The sequence below is a fragment of the Carcharhinus amblyrhynchos genome, unplaced genomic scaffold (assembly GCF_965287045.1).
Source record: "Carcharhinus amblyrhynchos unplaced genomic scaffold, sCarAmb.v2.hapA chromosome_305, whole genome shotgun sequence".
NCBI lineage: Eukaryota > Metazoa > Chordata > Chondrichthyes > Carcharhiniformes > Carcharhinidae > Carcharhinus > Carcharhinus amblyrhynchos.
The window spans coordinates 8,114-24,685 of NW_027650045.1; the positions used below are offsets into that span (position 1 = coordinate 8,114).

General features: G+C 46.8%; 1 protein-coding gene across 1 annotated transcript in view; it reads right to left on the reverse strand.

Annotated features, from left to right (window-relative positions):
• Positions 1–1,135: 1,135 nt before the first annotated feature.
• Positions 1,136–16,572, reverse strand: part of LOC145339065 (integrin alpha-M-like) — a gene marked incomplete at its 3' end in the record, with an annotated part of 165,647 nt that continues 150,210 nt past the window's right edge. The window contains exons 11-14 of the mRNA XM_080183486.1: positions 6,814–6,940; positions 4,873–5,018; positions 2,770–2,910; positions 1,136–1,339 (exon numbers count right to left, since the gene is read on the reverse strand). Coding sequence (XP_080039612.1) covers positions 1,136–1,339; positions 2,770–2,910; positions 4,873–5,018; positions 6,814–6,940 — 618 coding nt within the window. The remainder of the gene's footprint in view (positions 1,340–2,769; positions 2,911–4,872; positions 5,019–6,813; positions 6,941–16,572) is intronic.

Here is a 16,572-nt window from a genome sequence, read left to right on the forward strand (position 1 = left end):
TGGTCACCACATTACCGAAAGGATGTGGAGGCTCTGGCGGGAGTACAGAAACGGTTTACCAGGATGTTGCCTGGTACAGAGGGTATTAGTTACAAGGAGAGATTGAATAAACTGGGATTGTTCTCCATGAAAAGACGGAGGCTGAGGGATGACCTGATGGAAGTTTATAAAATTATGAGGGCCATAGCTCAGGTGAAGAGCTGGAAGCATTTTCCCCAGGGCAGAAATGTCAATTACAAGAGGGCACAAGATCAAGATAAGGTGTGGGGTTGGGGGGAGGAGGGGTGGGAGTTCAATGAAGATGAGCAGGGGAAGTTCTTTTTCATACAGCGTGGTGGAGGCTGGGATTCACTGATAAGTGAGGTGGTTGAGGCAGTCAGACTTCCCTGAATAGACACATGAACATACAGGGAATAGAGCAATACAAGGTTGGTCTCGATTGGACAATGTTCTCGGAGCAGGCTTGGTGGGCCAAAGAGCCAGTGCTATACCATTCTTGCTTCTTCTTTATTTTTTGTACACATGTGTGTAATAAATATAGTGCAGAAAGAGGCCATTTGGCCCATTGAGTCTGCACTGACTGTCCAGAGCCCACCCTCTGCCCTTTTCCCGTGCCTTGCACATTTATCATGACAAATCCATCTAACTTGCACATCTTTGGACTGCTCGTGGTCATGTTAAATGGTGCAGCAGGTTTAAAGGGCCAAGTGATCTACTCGAGCTCCGATTTTCCATGAGGTGCTGTTGCTATGAGACATTGAGGTTCTTGTTCGTGTGAAGAATCAGGATTGACCTTCCTGACAGAATCCCTACAGAAGGCCACTTGGCCCATCAAATCTGCACTGACAACAATCCCAAGCCCTATCCCCAAAATCCCACATATTTACACTGTTAACTCCTCTAACATACCCTGAGATACCAAGGGGCAATTTTGCATGGCCAATCAATCTAACCTGCACATTTTTGGATAATGGGAGGAAACTGGAGCACTCAGTGGAAACCCTTGCAGACACAAGGAGAATGTGCAAACTCCACACAGACAGTGACCCGAGCCAGAATCGAACCAGGTCCCTGGAGCTGTGAGGCAGCAGTGCTAACCACTGTGCCATCCTAACTGAACACTCTGCCTCCTGACCTGGCTGTATGTGAGATGGATTCCAGTCCTCCGCCCGTGGTAGATATAGACGCTCCCATGGTGATCGTCCTCCAGTGGGGCTCCAACAGCCACGTCACTCAGGCCATCTCCATTCAGGTCTCTCAGTCCTACAATGGCACTCCCGAAACGTCCCAGCTCATAACCCTTCTCACCTCGGAGGGAGTCACGACAGGAGAAATTACCCTGGAGAGGGGGAGGGGGATAGTGGGGGTAACAGAATGAGGAAGCAAGGGAAATATGATGGAAGGCAAGAGGCAGACAAGGAAGTGATGAGGGAGACAAGAGCAGCAAGTAGGTAAGGGAGAGTGGAGCACGAGAGGTAGGGATTGGGAGAAATAAGGAGAAAGGTCAGGAGAGAAAGGGAGGGAGAGAGAGCGAGAGGGAGAGGGAGGGACAGAGAAAGGGAGGGACAGAGAAAGGGAGGGACAGAAGGAGGGAGGGATAGAGGGAGGGAAGAACAGAGGCAGAGAGAGAGTAAAGAGGAAGAGTGAGGCAGAGAGGTAGAGCGAGGGAGACCAGGAGAGGGAAAGAGGGAAACAGAATGGGAGAGAAAGGGAGAGATAAGAAATGTTCCCCACCTTCACTCACAAATACACTCCTTTCATTACCTCACTACATCCCTCCATCCCCCACACTTAATTCCCAGTCCTCCATCACTATTTCCTCTTTTAACTCTCCCTCCCCATTCCTCCCATTTTCTTACTTTCCCCTCTCTTCAATTACTACTCCCCCCTCTTCCTTCCCATTCGCTCCCTCCTCTTCAATCTCTTCCCCTTCCATCCACTTACCCTTTCCCCATTCCTCATTGTCACCCATTCTGTCCCTCCACTCTTCAGCATCTTCCCTTATGGCCCCAGACCTTCCCCCCTCTCCTTCTCTATGCTGTCCATCCTGCGAATAAATGCATTTGGGTCCATTGGGATTATGTGCAATGAGAGTGAATGGGATAGGGTTTGATCCATTGGGATTGTGTACAGTGGGAGTGAACCGGAACTGGTTTGTTTGAATTGAAATTTAGGGAGTGAATGGAAAGGGGTTTGGGTCCTTTAGGATTGTGCACAGTGGGAGTGAATGGGAAAGAATTTGATCCATTGGGATTGTGTGCAGTGGAAGTGAATGGGAAGGGGTTTAGGTCCATTGGGATTGTGCATAGTGGGAGTGAATGGGAAAGAGTTTGATCCATTGGGATTGTGTGCAGTGGAAGTGAACTGGAAGTTCACTTGCATTGGGATTTGGGGAGCAAATGGGATAGGATTTGATCCATTGGGATTGTGCACAGTGGGAGTGAACGGGAACTGGTTTGTTCGCATTGGAATTTAGGGTTTGATCCATATATTTAATGTAAGCGTCACAAGTAGTTACTGTGAAAATCCCCATGTCAACAGACTCCAGCACTTCTTCAGGGACACTGAGGAAGAATTTAGCATGGCCAATGCACATCTTTTGGACTGTCAGAAGAAACTGGAGCATTTGGAGGAAACCCACACAGACAGGGGGAGAAAGTGCAAACTCCACACAAATGTTACCCACGGCCAGAGTTAAACCTAGGTCCCTGGCGCTGCGCTAACCACTATACCACCACTAAGTTAGTGGGATGTGCCTGCAGTCCTTACCCGGGGAGTCATTGTACAGATGATGACTTTCCCACCAAAATCTTGACCTCGATACAGAGGGGCTCCAATCAGAACCAAATCCGTTTGACCATCTCCAGTCACATCGAGTGTACAAATTTCAGAACCAAAGTATGAGCCAATCTGGAAGACAATTTGAGATCACAGAGTCATAGAGGTTTACAACATGGAAACAGGCCCTTAGGCCCAACTTGTCCTTGCCACCCATTCTTTTTTAAAACCCCTAAACTAATCCCAATTGCCCGCATTTGGCCCGTAACCCTCGATACTCATCTTACCCGTGTAACTCTTGAAATGTTTTTTAAAAGACAAAATTTTACCCACCTCTAAGGCTGCCGCTGGTAGCTTGTTCCAGACACTCTCCACCCTGTGTGTGAAACAATTGCCCCTCTGGACACTTTTGTATTTCTCCCCTCTCACCACAAACCAATGCTCTTTAATTTTGGACTCCCCTACCTTCGGGAAAAGATATTGACTATCTAGCTGATCTGTGGCCCCATTATTTTATAGACCTCTATAAGATCACCCCTCAGCCTCCTACGCTCCAGAGAAAAAGGTCCCAGTCTAGCCAGCTTCTCCTTATAACTCAATCCATCAAGTCCCAGTAGCATCCTAGTAAATACCTTCTGCACTCTTCATAGTTTAATAATATCCTTTCTATAATAGGATGACCTCTCCAAGGCCAATATATCCTTCCGCAAGTGTGGCGACCAAAACATAAGAACATAAGAAATAGGAGCAGGAGTAGGCCATCTGGCCCTTCGAGCCTGCCCCGCCATTCAATAAGATCATGGCTGATCTGTCGTGGCTCAGTTCCACATTCCCGCCCTCTCCCCATAACCCTTAATCCCCTTGCCTATCAAAAACCCATCAACCCGCGTCTTAAAAATATTGAGCGAGGCAGCCTCCACCACTTCAACGGGCAGAGAATTCCAGAGATTCACCACCCTTTGAGTGAAGAAGTTCCTCCTCAACTCCGTTCTAAACCGTCCCCCCCCTTTATCCTGAGGCTGTGCCCACTAGTCCCACTGTCCTTTCTGAGCGGGAAGAGGCTCTCCACCTCTATCCTATCCATTCCATTCAACATCTTATACGTCTCAATGAGAACTCCCTTCATTCTTCTAAACTCTAACGAGTACAAGCCTAGTTTATTCAGCCTCTCCTCATAGCTCAACTCCCTCAACTCCGGAATCAGCCTAGTAAACCTCCTCTGCACTCCCTCCAAGGCCAAAATATCCTTGCAATAAAACTGCACACAGTACTCCAGCTGCGGCCTCACCACTGCCCTGTACAGTTGCAGCAAGACCTCCCTACTTTTATATTCAATCCCCCTCGCTATAAAGGCCAACATTCCATTCACCTTCTTGATCACCGGCTGCACCTGCAAGCTGGGTTTTTGTGACTCATGCACAAGGACCCCCAGGTCCCTCTGCACAGGAGCATGCTGCAGCTTTTTGCCTTTTAAATAATAATCCCTTTCTTAATAATTATAACTTTCTTCACTGTCCACTATGCCACCTATCTTGGTGTCATCTGCAAACTTACTAACCATGCCTCTGACAGTGCAGCGCTCCCTCGGCACTGACCCTCTGACAGTGCGGTGCTCCCTCAGTACTGACCCTCTGACAGTGGGGCACTCCCTCAGCACTGACCCTCTGACAGTGCGGCACTCCCTCAGCACTGACCCTCTGACAGTGCGGTGCTCCCTCAGTACTGACCCTCTGACAGTGCGGCACTCCCTCAGCACTGACCCTCTGACAGTGCGGTGCTCCCTCAGCACTGACCCTCTGACAGTGCGGCACTCCCTCAGCACTGACCCTCTGACAGTGCGGCACTCCCTCAGCACTGACCCTCTGACAGTGCGGCACTCCCTCAGCACTGACCCTCTGACAGTGCGGCACTCCCTCAGCACTGACCTTCTGACAGTGCGGCACTCCCTCAGCACTGACCCTCTGACAGTGCGGCACTCCCCCAGCACTGACCCTCTGACAGTGCGGCACTCCCTCAATACTGGTTTCTGTCAAGCAGCACTCTTTCATTCCTGATTCTCTCACTGTGTAGTGCAATCAGGCTCATGACGTCTACCTGCTCTCCGGGAATCCGCTGCACATCCGCCCAGCTGCCATTGCTGCCTTTCTGGAAGACGATCACTTCTCCACGGTGCCTATAGCGAGGGGCGCCCACCAGATAGTAAACCACATCTGCCCCAGAGGCCTCCTGGACAGAGTATCCTGCAGGACAACACAGCAGAATTTGGACAGGGAGCTTTACTCTGTATCTAACCCTGTGCTGTACCTGTCCTGGGAGTGTTTGATGGGGGGACAGTGTAGAGGGAGCTTTATTCTGTATCTAACCCCGTGCTGTACCTGTCCTGGGAGTGTTTGATGGGGGACAGTGTAGAGGGAGCTTTACTCTGTACCTAACCCCGTGCTATACCTGTCCTGGGAGTGTTTGATGGGGGACAGTATAGAGGGAGCTTTACTCTGTATCTAACCCCATGCTGTACCTGTCCTGGGAGTGTCTGATTGGGATAGTGTAGAGGGAGCTTTACTCTGTATCTGACCCCATGCTGTACCTGTCCTGGGAGTGTTTGAAGGGGGGACAGTGTAGAGGGAGCTTTACTCTGTATCTAACCCCGTGCTGTACCGGTCCTGGAAGTGTTTGATGGGGGACGGTGTAGAGGGAGCTTTACTCTGTGTCTAACCCCGTGCTGTACCTGTCCTGGGAGTGTTTGATGGGGACAGTGTCGAGGGAGATTTACTCTGTATCTAACACCATGCTGTACCTATCCTTGGAGAGTGTGATGGGGACCGTGTAGAGGGAGCTTTACTCTGTATCTAACCCCGTGCTGTACCTGTCCTGGGAGTGTTTGATGGGGACAGTGTCGAGGGAGATTTACTCTGTATCTAACACCATGCTGTACCAATCCTTGGAGTGTGTGATGGGGACCGTGTAGAGGGAGCTTTACTCTGTATCTAACCCCGTGCTGTACATGTCTTGGGAGTGTTTGATGGGGACAGTGTAGAGGGAGTTTTACTCTGTATCTAACCCCGTGCTGTACCTGTCCTGGGAGTGTTTGATGGGGACAGTGTCGAGGGAGATTTACTCTGTATCTAACACCATGCTGTACCTATCCTTGGAGTGTGTGATGGGGACCGTGTAGAGGGAGCTTTACTCTGTATCTAACCCCGTGCTGTACATGTCTTGGGAGTGTTTGATGGGGGGACAGTGTAGAGGGAGTTTTACTCTGTATCTAACCCCGTGCTGTACCTGTCCTGGGAGTGTTTGATGGGGACAGTGTCGAGGGAGATTTACTCTGTATCTAACACCATGCTGTACCTATCCTTGGAGTGTGTGATGGGGACCGTGTAGAGGGAGCTTTACTCTGTATCTAACCCCATGCTGTACCTGTCCTGGGAGTGTTTGATGGGGGACAGAATAGAGGGAGCTTTACTCTGTATCTAACCCCGTGCTGTACCTGTCCTGGGAGTGTCTGATGGGGGATAGTGTAGAGGGAGCTTTACTCTGTATCTAACCCCGTGCTGTACCTGTCCTGGGAGTGTTTGATGGGGGGACAGTGTAGAGGGAGCTTTACTCTGTATCTAACCCCGTGCTGTACCTGTCCTGGGAGTGTTTGATGGGGGACAGTGTAGAGGGAGCTTTACTCTGTATCTAACCCCGTGCTGTCCCTGTCCTGGGAGTGTTTGATGGGGGGACAGTGTAGAGGGAGCTTTACTCTGTATCTAACCCCGTGCTGTACCTGTCCTGGGAGTGTTTGATGGGGGGCAGTGTCGAGGGAGCTTTACTCTGTATCTAACCCCGTGCTGTACATGTCCTGGGAGTGTTTGATGGGGGACAGAGTAGAGGGAGCTTTACTCTGTATCTAACCCCGTGCTGTACCTGTCCTGGGAGTGTTTGATGGGGGACAGTGTAGAGGGAGCTTTACTCTGTATCTAACCCCGTGCTGTACATGTCCTGGGAGTGTTTGATGCAGACAGAGTAGTTTGTTTTTTAAGTACCTCTTACCTAAATAGCTATTCCAGATTTCTTTATCTGTTCTGCTGATGTTGATGAAAGTCTCCTGTGCTCCTTGATAAAGTAAGAGTCCTCCACTCCAGCCATACGCACCCACTGTTCCGAGCACCACTGCATCCTAAAGTAAACAGCCTTCAGTCAGTTTCTCACACCAGAACCTGGCACATTCCCACTTCCCAACAAAAGGCCTGTTGACCCAGTGCTGTCTCAGAACACCAGGGACCCGGGTTCATTTCTGGCCTCAAGTTCCCATGTGGAGTCTGCACGTTCTGCCCATGACAGTGTGAGTTTCATCCCAGTGCTCCGGTTACCTCTCATGGTCCAAAGATGTCTGGGTTAGGTGGATTGGCTCTATCAAATTGCCCCTTAGTGTCAGGGGGATTAGAAGGCAATATATGTGGAGTTACGGGGATTCGGGCATGGGTGGGATTGTAGTGGGTGCAGGCTCGATGGGCCCAATGGCCTCCTTCAGCACTAGGGATTCTATGATTCTATACAATTCAATGATTTCTGAAGAATAGAGTTGAAAATCAGGGTTTATGTTAAAGATCTGTATTTCTCTTGGTTCGATCACCCTCGGAGCTCAGGTCTCTCTACCTGTAATAACCTACGAACCTGGGTGAAAAGGAACAGCATTTAGTGCTCGAATCAAAGTGAAACCAGTACTCTGTGGTGCACAGACACAAATCAAAGTGAAACCAGTACTCTGTGGTGCACAGACACAAATCAAAGTGAAACCAGTGCTCTGTGGTGCACAGACACAAATCAAAGTGAAACCAGTACTCTGTGGTGCACAGACACAAATCAAAGTGAAACCAGTGCTCTGTGGTGCACAGACACAAATCAAAGTGAAACCAGTACTCTGTGGTGCACATACACAAATCCCAACTGGGATGGCTGCTCTGTGGACTCTTATAAAGGGGTCAAGTCCTAATTTCCAGGAGGGCACTGCCTGTTATAAAGTGAACAAGAAGTTCCAGAGGGAGATCAATCGGACTGAACTGGAGGGGTACAAATATCCTGGCAGGTAGATTTACGAGAATCACACAGGAGGGTTTAAACTAGTTTGGTGGGAGGGTGGGAACCAGAGGTCAGCAGGAGAAATAACTGAAGGAGAGCTACAGACTAAGGTCAGCAAGATTAAGAGGAACAGCAGGCAGGGAGTAGTTGTTGAACACAGCAGGACTGGTGGACTGGAAGGCATTTCTTTCAATATGAGGAGCATAACAGGAGCTTGGATTAGTACTCGGGGTGTGATGGTGTTGTTATTATAGAGACTTGGTTGAAAGATGGATAAGAATGGCAACTAAACATTCCAGGATGTAGGTGCTTCAGGCAGCACAGAGGGAACTGTATTCGGGATGAGGGAGTTGCATTACCGGTTAAGGACAATATCACAGCTATGCTCGGAGGGCTCAGAAAGCAAGGCAAGATGGGTAGAGTTCAGGAACAGGAAAAGTGCAGTCACAATGTTGGGGTTTAATACAGGCCTCCCAACAGGCAGTGGGAGATAGAGGTGCAGATATGCAGACAGATTTTGGAAAGATGCAAAAACAACAAGGTTGTGGTGGTGGGTGATTTTAACTTTCCTTATGTTGACTAGGCCCTCTAGTTTTAGACTCCTCTACTTTTGAGAAAAGATTTCTGATCTATGCTCCTCATTATTTTGTAGACCTCTACAAGACCTCAACCTCTTATGCTTCCTGTGGTAGGGAAATTATTGAAAAGATTCTTAGGGACAGGATTTATTCACATTTGGAAACAAATGGATTTATTAGTGGACTACCTCACTAACTTGATCGAGTTTTTCGAGGAAGTGATGAAGATGATAGATGAGGGAAAGGCAGTGGATGTTGTATATGTGGACTTCAGTAAAGCCGTTGACAAGGTACCGCATGATGTACTGGCACAGAAGGTGAAGTCACACTGAATCAGAGGCAAGCTGGCAAGGTGGATACAGAACTGGCTTGGACATAGAAGACAGAGGGTAGCAGTAGAGGGGTGCTTTTCTGAATGGGAGGTTGTGACTCGCAGTGTTTCACAGGGATCAGTTCTGGGACATTTGTTGTTCGTCGGAGACATAAATGATTTGGAGGAAAATGTAGCTGATCCAATTCATAAGTTCGCAGACAACACAAAAATTGGTGGAGTTGTGGATAGTGAAGAGGATTGTCAGAGGATACAGCAAGATATAGACTGGTTGAAGTCTTGGGCGGAGAAATGGCAAATGGCGTTTAATTCAGACGCGCATGAGATAATGCATTTTGAAAGGTCCAAAGCATTTTGGAATTATACAGTAAATGGTAGAACCCTTCGGAATATTGAAGGCAGAGAGATCTGGAAGTACATATCCAACAGTCACTGAAAGTGGCAACACAGTGAATAAGGTAGTCAAGAAAGCATATAGCATGCTTGCCTTTATCGGTCACGGCACTGAGTCTAAAAAGTGGGGAGTCATGCTGCAGCTGCACAGAACCTTAATTAGGCCTGATTTCGAATAATGTGTGCAATTCTGGTCACCACACTACCAGAAGGATGTGGATGCTTTGGAGAGGGTATAGAAGAGGTTTACCAGGATGTTGCCTGGTATTAGCTATGAGGAGAAGTTGGATAAGCTCGGTTTGTTCTCAATGGAACGATGGAGGCTGAGGGGTGAACTAATAGAGGTATACCAGATTATGAGTGGCATGGACAGAGTGGATAGTCAGAAGCTTTTTCCCAGGGCAGTAAAGTCAAGTACTAGGGAACAGAAGTTTAAGGTGAATTCAGGAGGAATTTCTCATTCAGCATATGGCGGCACGACTAGAGAAAGGGCAAAACTTGACCTCCTCTCGGAAAATAAGGAAGGTCAGGTGACAGAAGTATTAAAGAGGGATCACTTTGGAATCAGTGACCATGATTCTTTTAAGATATAATTCTTTCAAGGTTTTAAGATAGCTATGGAGAATGATAGGTCTGGCCCAAAAATTAAAATTCTAAACTGGGGCAAGGCCAATTTTGATGGTATCAAACAGGAACTTTCAGAAGTTAATTGGGGAAGTCTGTGAGAAGGCAAAGGAACATCTGTCAGTGGCAGGCTTTCAAAAGTGTGTCAAACAGGGTTCAGGGTAAACACGTTCCTCTTAGAGTGAAGGGCAAGGCTGGTAGACACAGGGAATCCTGGATGACTCAGGATATTGAGGCCCTGGTCAAGAAGAAGAAGGAAGCATATGACATGCATAGGCAGCTGGGATCAAGTGAATCTCTTGAAGAGTATAGGGGGTGTAGGAATCGAGTTAAAAGAGAAGTCAGGTGGGCAAAAAGGGGACTTGAGATTGTTTTGGCAGATAAGTCAAAGGAGAATCCAAAGAACTTCTACAAATATGTAAATCCAAAAGAATAACAAGGGAGAGGGTAGGGCCTCTTAAGGATCAACAAGGTCATCTATGTGCGGATCCACAAGGGATGGGTGAGATCCTAAATAAATATTTCTCATCTATATTTACTGTTGAGAAAAGCATGGATGTTAGGGAACTTGGGGAAATAAATAGTGATGTCCTGAGGAGTGTACGTATTTCAGAGAAGGAGGTGCTGAAGGTCTTAAAGTGAATCAAGGTAGATAAATCCCCAGAACCTGATGAAGTATATCCCAGTATGTTGTGGGAGGCGAGGGAGGAAATTGCAGGTCCCCTGCCGAGATATTTGAATCATCGATAGTCACAAGTGAGGTGCCTGAAGATTGGAGGGTGGCAAATGTTGTGCCTTTGTTTAAAAAGGGCTGCAGGGAAAAGCCTGGGAACTACAGGCCAGTGAGCCTCATATCTATGGTGGGTAGGTTGTTGCAAGCTCTTTTGTGAGGCGCAAGGACTGATTAGGAACAGTCAGCATGGCTTTGTGAGTGGAAAATCATGTCTCATAAATTTGACTCAGTTTTTGTAGGGGTAACCAGAAAGGTAGATGAAGGTCATGCAGTTGATATTGTCTACACAGACTTTAGAAAGGCCTTTGACAAGGTACTGCATGGTAGCTTGTTGCATAAGGTTAAATTTCACAGGATCCAGGGTGAGGTAGCCAAATGGATACAAAATTGGCCTGATGACAGAAGATAGAGGGTGGTTGTAGAACAAAATATTTTTCAAACTGGAGATGTGACCAGCGTGTGCCTCAGGAATGAGTGCTGGGTCCATTGTTATTTGTCATTTATATTAATGATTTGGATGAGAATATAGGAGGCATGGTTAGTAAGTTTGCAGATGATACCAAGATTGGTGGCATAGTGGACAATGAAGAAGGTTATGGCAAACTGGTGCAGAAGGTGAAGTCGCATGGGATCAGAGGTCAACTAGCAAGGTGGATACAAAACTGGCTTGGTCAAAGAAGACAGAGGGTAGCAGTGGAAGGGTGTGTTTCTGAATGGGGGGCTGTGACAAGTGGTGTTCCTCAGGGATCAGTGCTGGGACCTTTGCTGTTTGTAATATATATATAAATGATTTGAAGGAAAATATAACTGGATTGATTAGTAAGTTTGCGGACGACACAAAGGTTGGTGGATTTGCGGATAGCGATGAGGACCATCAGAGGATACAGCAGGGTATAGATTGGAGACTTGGGTGGAGAGATGGCAGATGGAGATTAATCCAGACAAATGTGAGGTAATGCATTTTGCAAGGTCTAATACAGATAGGAAATATACAGTAAATGGCAGAGCCCTTCAGAGTATTGATAGGCAGAGGGATCTGGGTGTTGGGGTACATAGGTCACCGAAAGTGGCAATGCAGGTGGGGAAGGTAGTCAAGAAGGCATGTGGTATGCTTGCCTTCATCGGCTGGGGTACTGAGTTTAAAAATTGGCAAGTCACGTTGACGCTTTGTAGAACCTTAGTGAGGCTGCATTTGGAATATAGTGTTCAATTCTGGATATGGAGGCTTTGAAGAGGGTACAGAAAAGATTTACCAGGATGTTGCCTGGTATGAAGGGCATTAGCTATGAGGAGAGGTTGGAGAAACTTGGTTTCTTCTCACTGGAGTGAGGGAGGTTGAGGGGAGACCTGATAGAAGTCTACAAGATTATGAGAGGCATGGACAGGGTGGATAGTCAGAAGCTTTTTCCCAGGGTGGAACAATCAATTACTAGGGGGCATAGGTTTAAGATGCGACGTGCAAGTTTTAAAAGAAACATAGAAACATAGAACATTACAGCACAACACATGCCCTTTGGCCCTCAGTGTTGTGCCGAGCTATGTCCAATCCCAAGATCAAGCTATCCCACTCCCTATCATTCTGGTGTGCTCCATGTGCCTATCCAATAACCGCTTGAAAGTTCCTAAAGTGTCCGACTCCACTATCAAAGCAGGCAGTGCATTCCACACCCCAACCACTCTCTGAGTGAAGAATCTACCTTGGACATCCTTCCATAGAATCATAGAAAATTTACAGCTCAGAAACAGGCCTTTTGGCCCTTCTTGTCTGTGCTGAACCATTTTTTGCCTCGTCCCACTGACCTGCACTTGGACCATATCCCTCCACACCCTCTCATCCATGAACCTGTCCAAATTTTTCTTGAATGTTAAAAGTGACCCCGCATTTACCACTTTATCCGGCAGCTCATTCCACACTCCCACCACTCTCTGTGTGAAGAATCCCCCCTTAATATTCCCTTTAAACTTTTCTCCTTTCACCCTTAAACCATGCCCTCTGGTTTTTTTCTCCCCTCGCCTCAGTGGGAGCCTATATCTCCCACCATGAACATTATAGTTACGCCCCCTAATAACACCTATGTCCACCCGAGGAAATAGTCTCTGCACGTCCATTCTATCTATCCCTCTCATCATCTCATAAACTTCCATTAAGTCACCTCTCATCCTCCGCTCTAAAGAGAAAAGCCCCAGCTCCCTCAACCTTTCCTCATAAGACCTACCCTCCAAACCAGGCAGCATCCTGGTAGATCTCCTCTGCACTCTCTCCAATGCTTCTACATCCTTCTTAAGACATGTACAAGGTGGATTTTTTTACACAGACAGTCGTGGGTGCCTGGAATTCGTTGCCGGGGAGGTTGTGCATTAGAAAGTTTTAGATTGGCTAGGAGGGAGTTGAAGAGGGAGTTAAGAAGGGCTAAAAGAGGACATGAGATGACTTTGGCTGATAGGATTAAGGAGAATCCTAAGGCGTTTTACAGGTATGTCAAGAACAGAAGGTTGGTTAGGGCAAGATTAGGGCCAGTTACAGACAGTAGAGGGAAGTTGTGTGTGGAACCGGAGGAGATTGGAGAGGCGTTGAACCAATATTTCTCTTCGGTGTTCACGCAAGGGGACATGAATGTAGCTGAGGAGGACACTGGGGTGCAGGGGTGTAAAATAGATAGTATTGCAGTTGATACGGGGGAAGTGCTGAATATTTTAGAGGGTTTGAAAATAGATAAGTCCCCTGGTCCGGATGGGATTTACCCTAGGATTCTCTGGGAGGCAAGAGAGGTGATTGCGGAGCCTCTGGCTCTGATCTTCAGGTCGTCGTTGGTCTCTGGTATAGTACTGGAAGATTGGAGGACAGCAAATGTTGTCCCATTGTTTAAGAAGGGGAGAAGAGACTTCCCTGGGAATTATAGACCGGTGAGTCTTACTTCTGTGGTGGGTAAGGTTTTGGAAAGGATTATTAGAGACAGGATTTATAGTTATTTGGAGAGTAATGAATTGATTAGAGACAGTCAGCATGGTTTTGTAGCGGGTAGGTCGTGCCTTACTAACCTTATTGAGTTCTTTGAGAAAGTGACCAAAGAGGTGGATAGGGGTAAGGCAGTTGAAGTGGTGTATATGGATTTTAGTAAGGCGTTTGATAATGTTCACCATGGTAGGCTTCTGCAGAAAATGCAGATATATGGGATTGGGGGTGATCTAGGTAATTGGATCAGGAATTGGCTAGCAGATAGGAGACAGAGGGTGGTGGTTGATGGTAAATATTCGTCATGGAGTTCGGTTACGAGTGGTGTGCCTCAGGGATCTGTTTTGGGGCCACTGCTGTTTGTAATTTTTATTAATGATCTGGATGAGGGTATAGTTGGGTGGATTAGTAAGTTTGCTGATGACAACAAAGTCGGAGGTGTGGTAGATTGTGAGGAAGGGTGTCATAGTTTGCAGGGTGACTTAGAAAGGTTGCAGAGCTGGGCCGAGAGGTGGCGGATGGAGTTTAATGTGGAGAAGTGTGAGGTAATTCATTTCGGTAGGAATAACAGATGTGTTGAGTATAGGGCTAACGGGAGGACTTTGAATAGTGTGGAGGAGCAGAGGGATCTAGGTGTATGTGTACATAGATCCCTGAAAGTTAAGAATCAAGTAGATAAGGTTGTTAAGAAGGCATATGGTGTCTTGGCGTTTATTGGTAGGGGGATTGAATTTAGGAGTCGCAGTGTCATGATGCGTTTAAGAGATCTGTGGATAGGTTTATGGACGAAATGGGATTGGTTTAGATTAGTGGGTTAGTGTTGTTTTTTTTTTAAAAGCTGGTCGGCGCAACATCGTGGGCCGAAGGGCCTGTTCTGCGCTGTAATGTTCTATGTTCTATGTTCTATGTTGTGGAAGTGATATAATAGTGACTTTTAAGAGGCATCTTGACAAGTATATGAATGAGAAGAGGGGTATGTTTTCCAGAAGTGTAGGGGGTTTTAGTTAAGTCAAACAGCATAACCGGTGTAGGCTTTGAGGGCCGAAGGGCCTGTTCCTGTGCTGTAATTTTCTTTGTTCTTTGTTCTTTTGCTGTCTTGGGTTGCAATGGGCCAATGGGCTGACGAATGACAGGTGGAGTTTAATTTAGATAAATGCAAGGTGATGCATTTTGGTATATTGTCTACACAGTCTCTGTGGGTGGAGGTTAGGAACAGCAAGGGGTCAATAACACTACTGGGTGTTTTCTATAGGCCGCCCGATAGTAACAGGGATGTTGAGGAGCAGTTTAGGAAGCTGATCCTGGAAAGGTGTAATAATAACAGAGTTGTCGTGATGGGAGATTTTAATTTCCCAAATATCGATTGGAATCTCCCTAGGGTAAGAGGTTTAAATGGGGAGGAGTTCATTAGGTGTGTTCAAGAAGGTTTCCTGACACAGTATGTGGATAAGCCGACAAGAGGAGAGGCTGTACTTGATTTGGTATTGGGAAATGAACCTGGTCAGGTGTCGGATCTCTCAGTGGGAGAGCATTTCAGAGATAGTGATCAAAATTCTATCTCCTTTACAATAGCATTGGAGAGACATAGGATCAGACAAGTTAGAAAAGTATTTAATTGGAGTAAGGGGAATCATGAGGCTATCAGGCAGGAAATTGGAGGCTTAAACTGGAAAGAAGTTTTCTCAGGGAAATGTATGGAAGAAATGGTCCTGGGTTCGATTCCCGGCTTGGGTCACTGTCTGTGTGGAGATTGCATATTCTCTTCGTGTCTGCATGGGTTTCCTCCGGGTGCTCCGGTTTCCTCCCACAGTCCAAAGATGTGCGGGTTAGGTTGATTGGCCATGCTAAGAAATTGCCCCTTAGTGCCCAGGGATGCGTAGGTTAGAGGGATTAGTGGGTATAATATGTAGGGATATGGGGGTAGGGCCTGGGCGGGATTGTGTTCGGTGCAGACTCGATGAGCTGAAGGGCCTCTTTCTGCACTGTCGAAATGTGGCAAATCTTCAGGGGATATTTGTTTGGAGTTCTGCATAGCAACGTTCCAATGAGACAGGGAAGTTGTGGTAGGTTACAGGAACTGTGGTGTACAAAGGCTAGATTTTCTAAATCTAGTCAAGAAGAAAAGTAAAGCTTACAAAAGGTTAGAATATAGAAGAGTACAGCACAGTACAGGCCTTTCGGCCCTCGATGTTGTGCCAAGCTATGTCCAAATCCAAGATCAAGCTATTCCACTCCCTATCATTCTGGAGTGCTCCATGTGCCAATCCAATAACCGCTTGAAAGTTCCTAAGGTGTCCAACTCCACTATCACAGCAGGCAGTGCATTCCACACACCAATCTAGTTCAGAGAGCTAGGTAATGTTAGAGATCTAGAAGAGTACACAGCTAATAGGAAGGATCTTAAGAAGGAAGTTAGGAGAGCCAGAAGGGATCATGAGAAGGCCTTGGCAGGCAGGATTAAGGAAAACCCCAAGGCATTCTACAAGTATGTGAAGAGCAAGACGATAAGATGTGAAAGAATAGGACCTATCAAGTATGAAGGTGAGAAAATTTGCATGGAACTGGAAGAAATAGCAGACGTACTTAATGAATACTTTACTTCAGTATTCACAGTGGAAAAGGATCTTGGTGGTTGTAGTGTAGACTCGAGCGGACTGAAAAGCTTGAGCATGTAGATATTAAGAAAGTGGATGTGTTGGAGCTTTTGAAAAGCAAGTTAGATAAGTTGCTGGGACCAGATGGGATGTACCCCAGGCTACTGTGGGAGGCGAGGGAGGAGATTGCTGAGCCTCTGGCGATGAAATGTGCATCATCAACGGAGACGGGAGAGGTTTCAGAGGACTGGAGGATTGCGGATGTTGTTCCTTTATTCAAGAAAGGGAGTAGAGATAGCCCAGGAAATTATAGACCAGTGAGTCTAACCTCAGTGATTGGTAAGTTGATGGAGAAGATCCTGAGAGGCAGGATTTATGAACATTTGGAGAGGTATAGTATGATCAAGAATAGTCAGCACGGCTTTGTCAAAGGCAGATCGTGCCTTATGAGCCTGATTGAATTTTTTGAAGATGTGACTAAACACATTGATGAAGGAAGAGCGGTAGATGTAGTATATTTGATA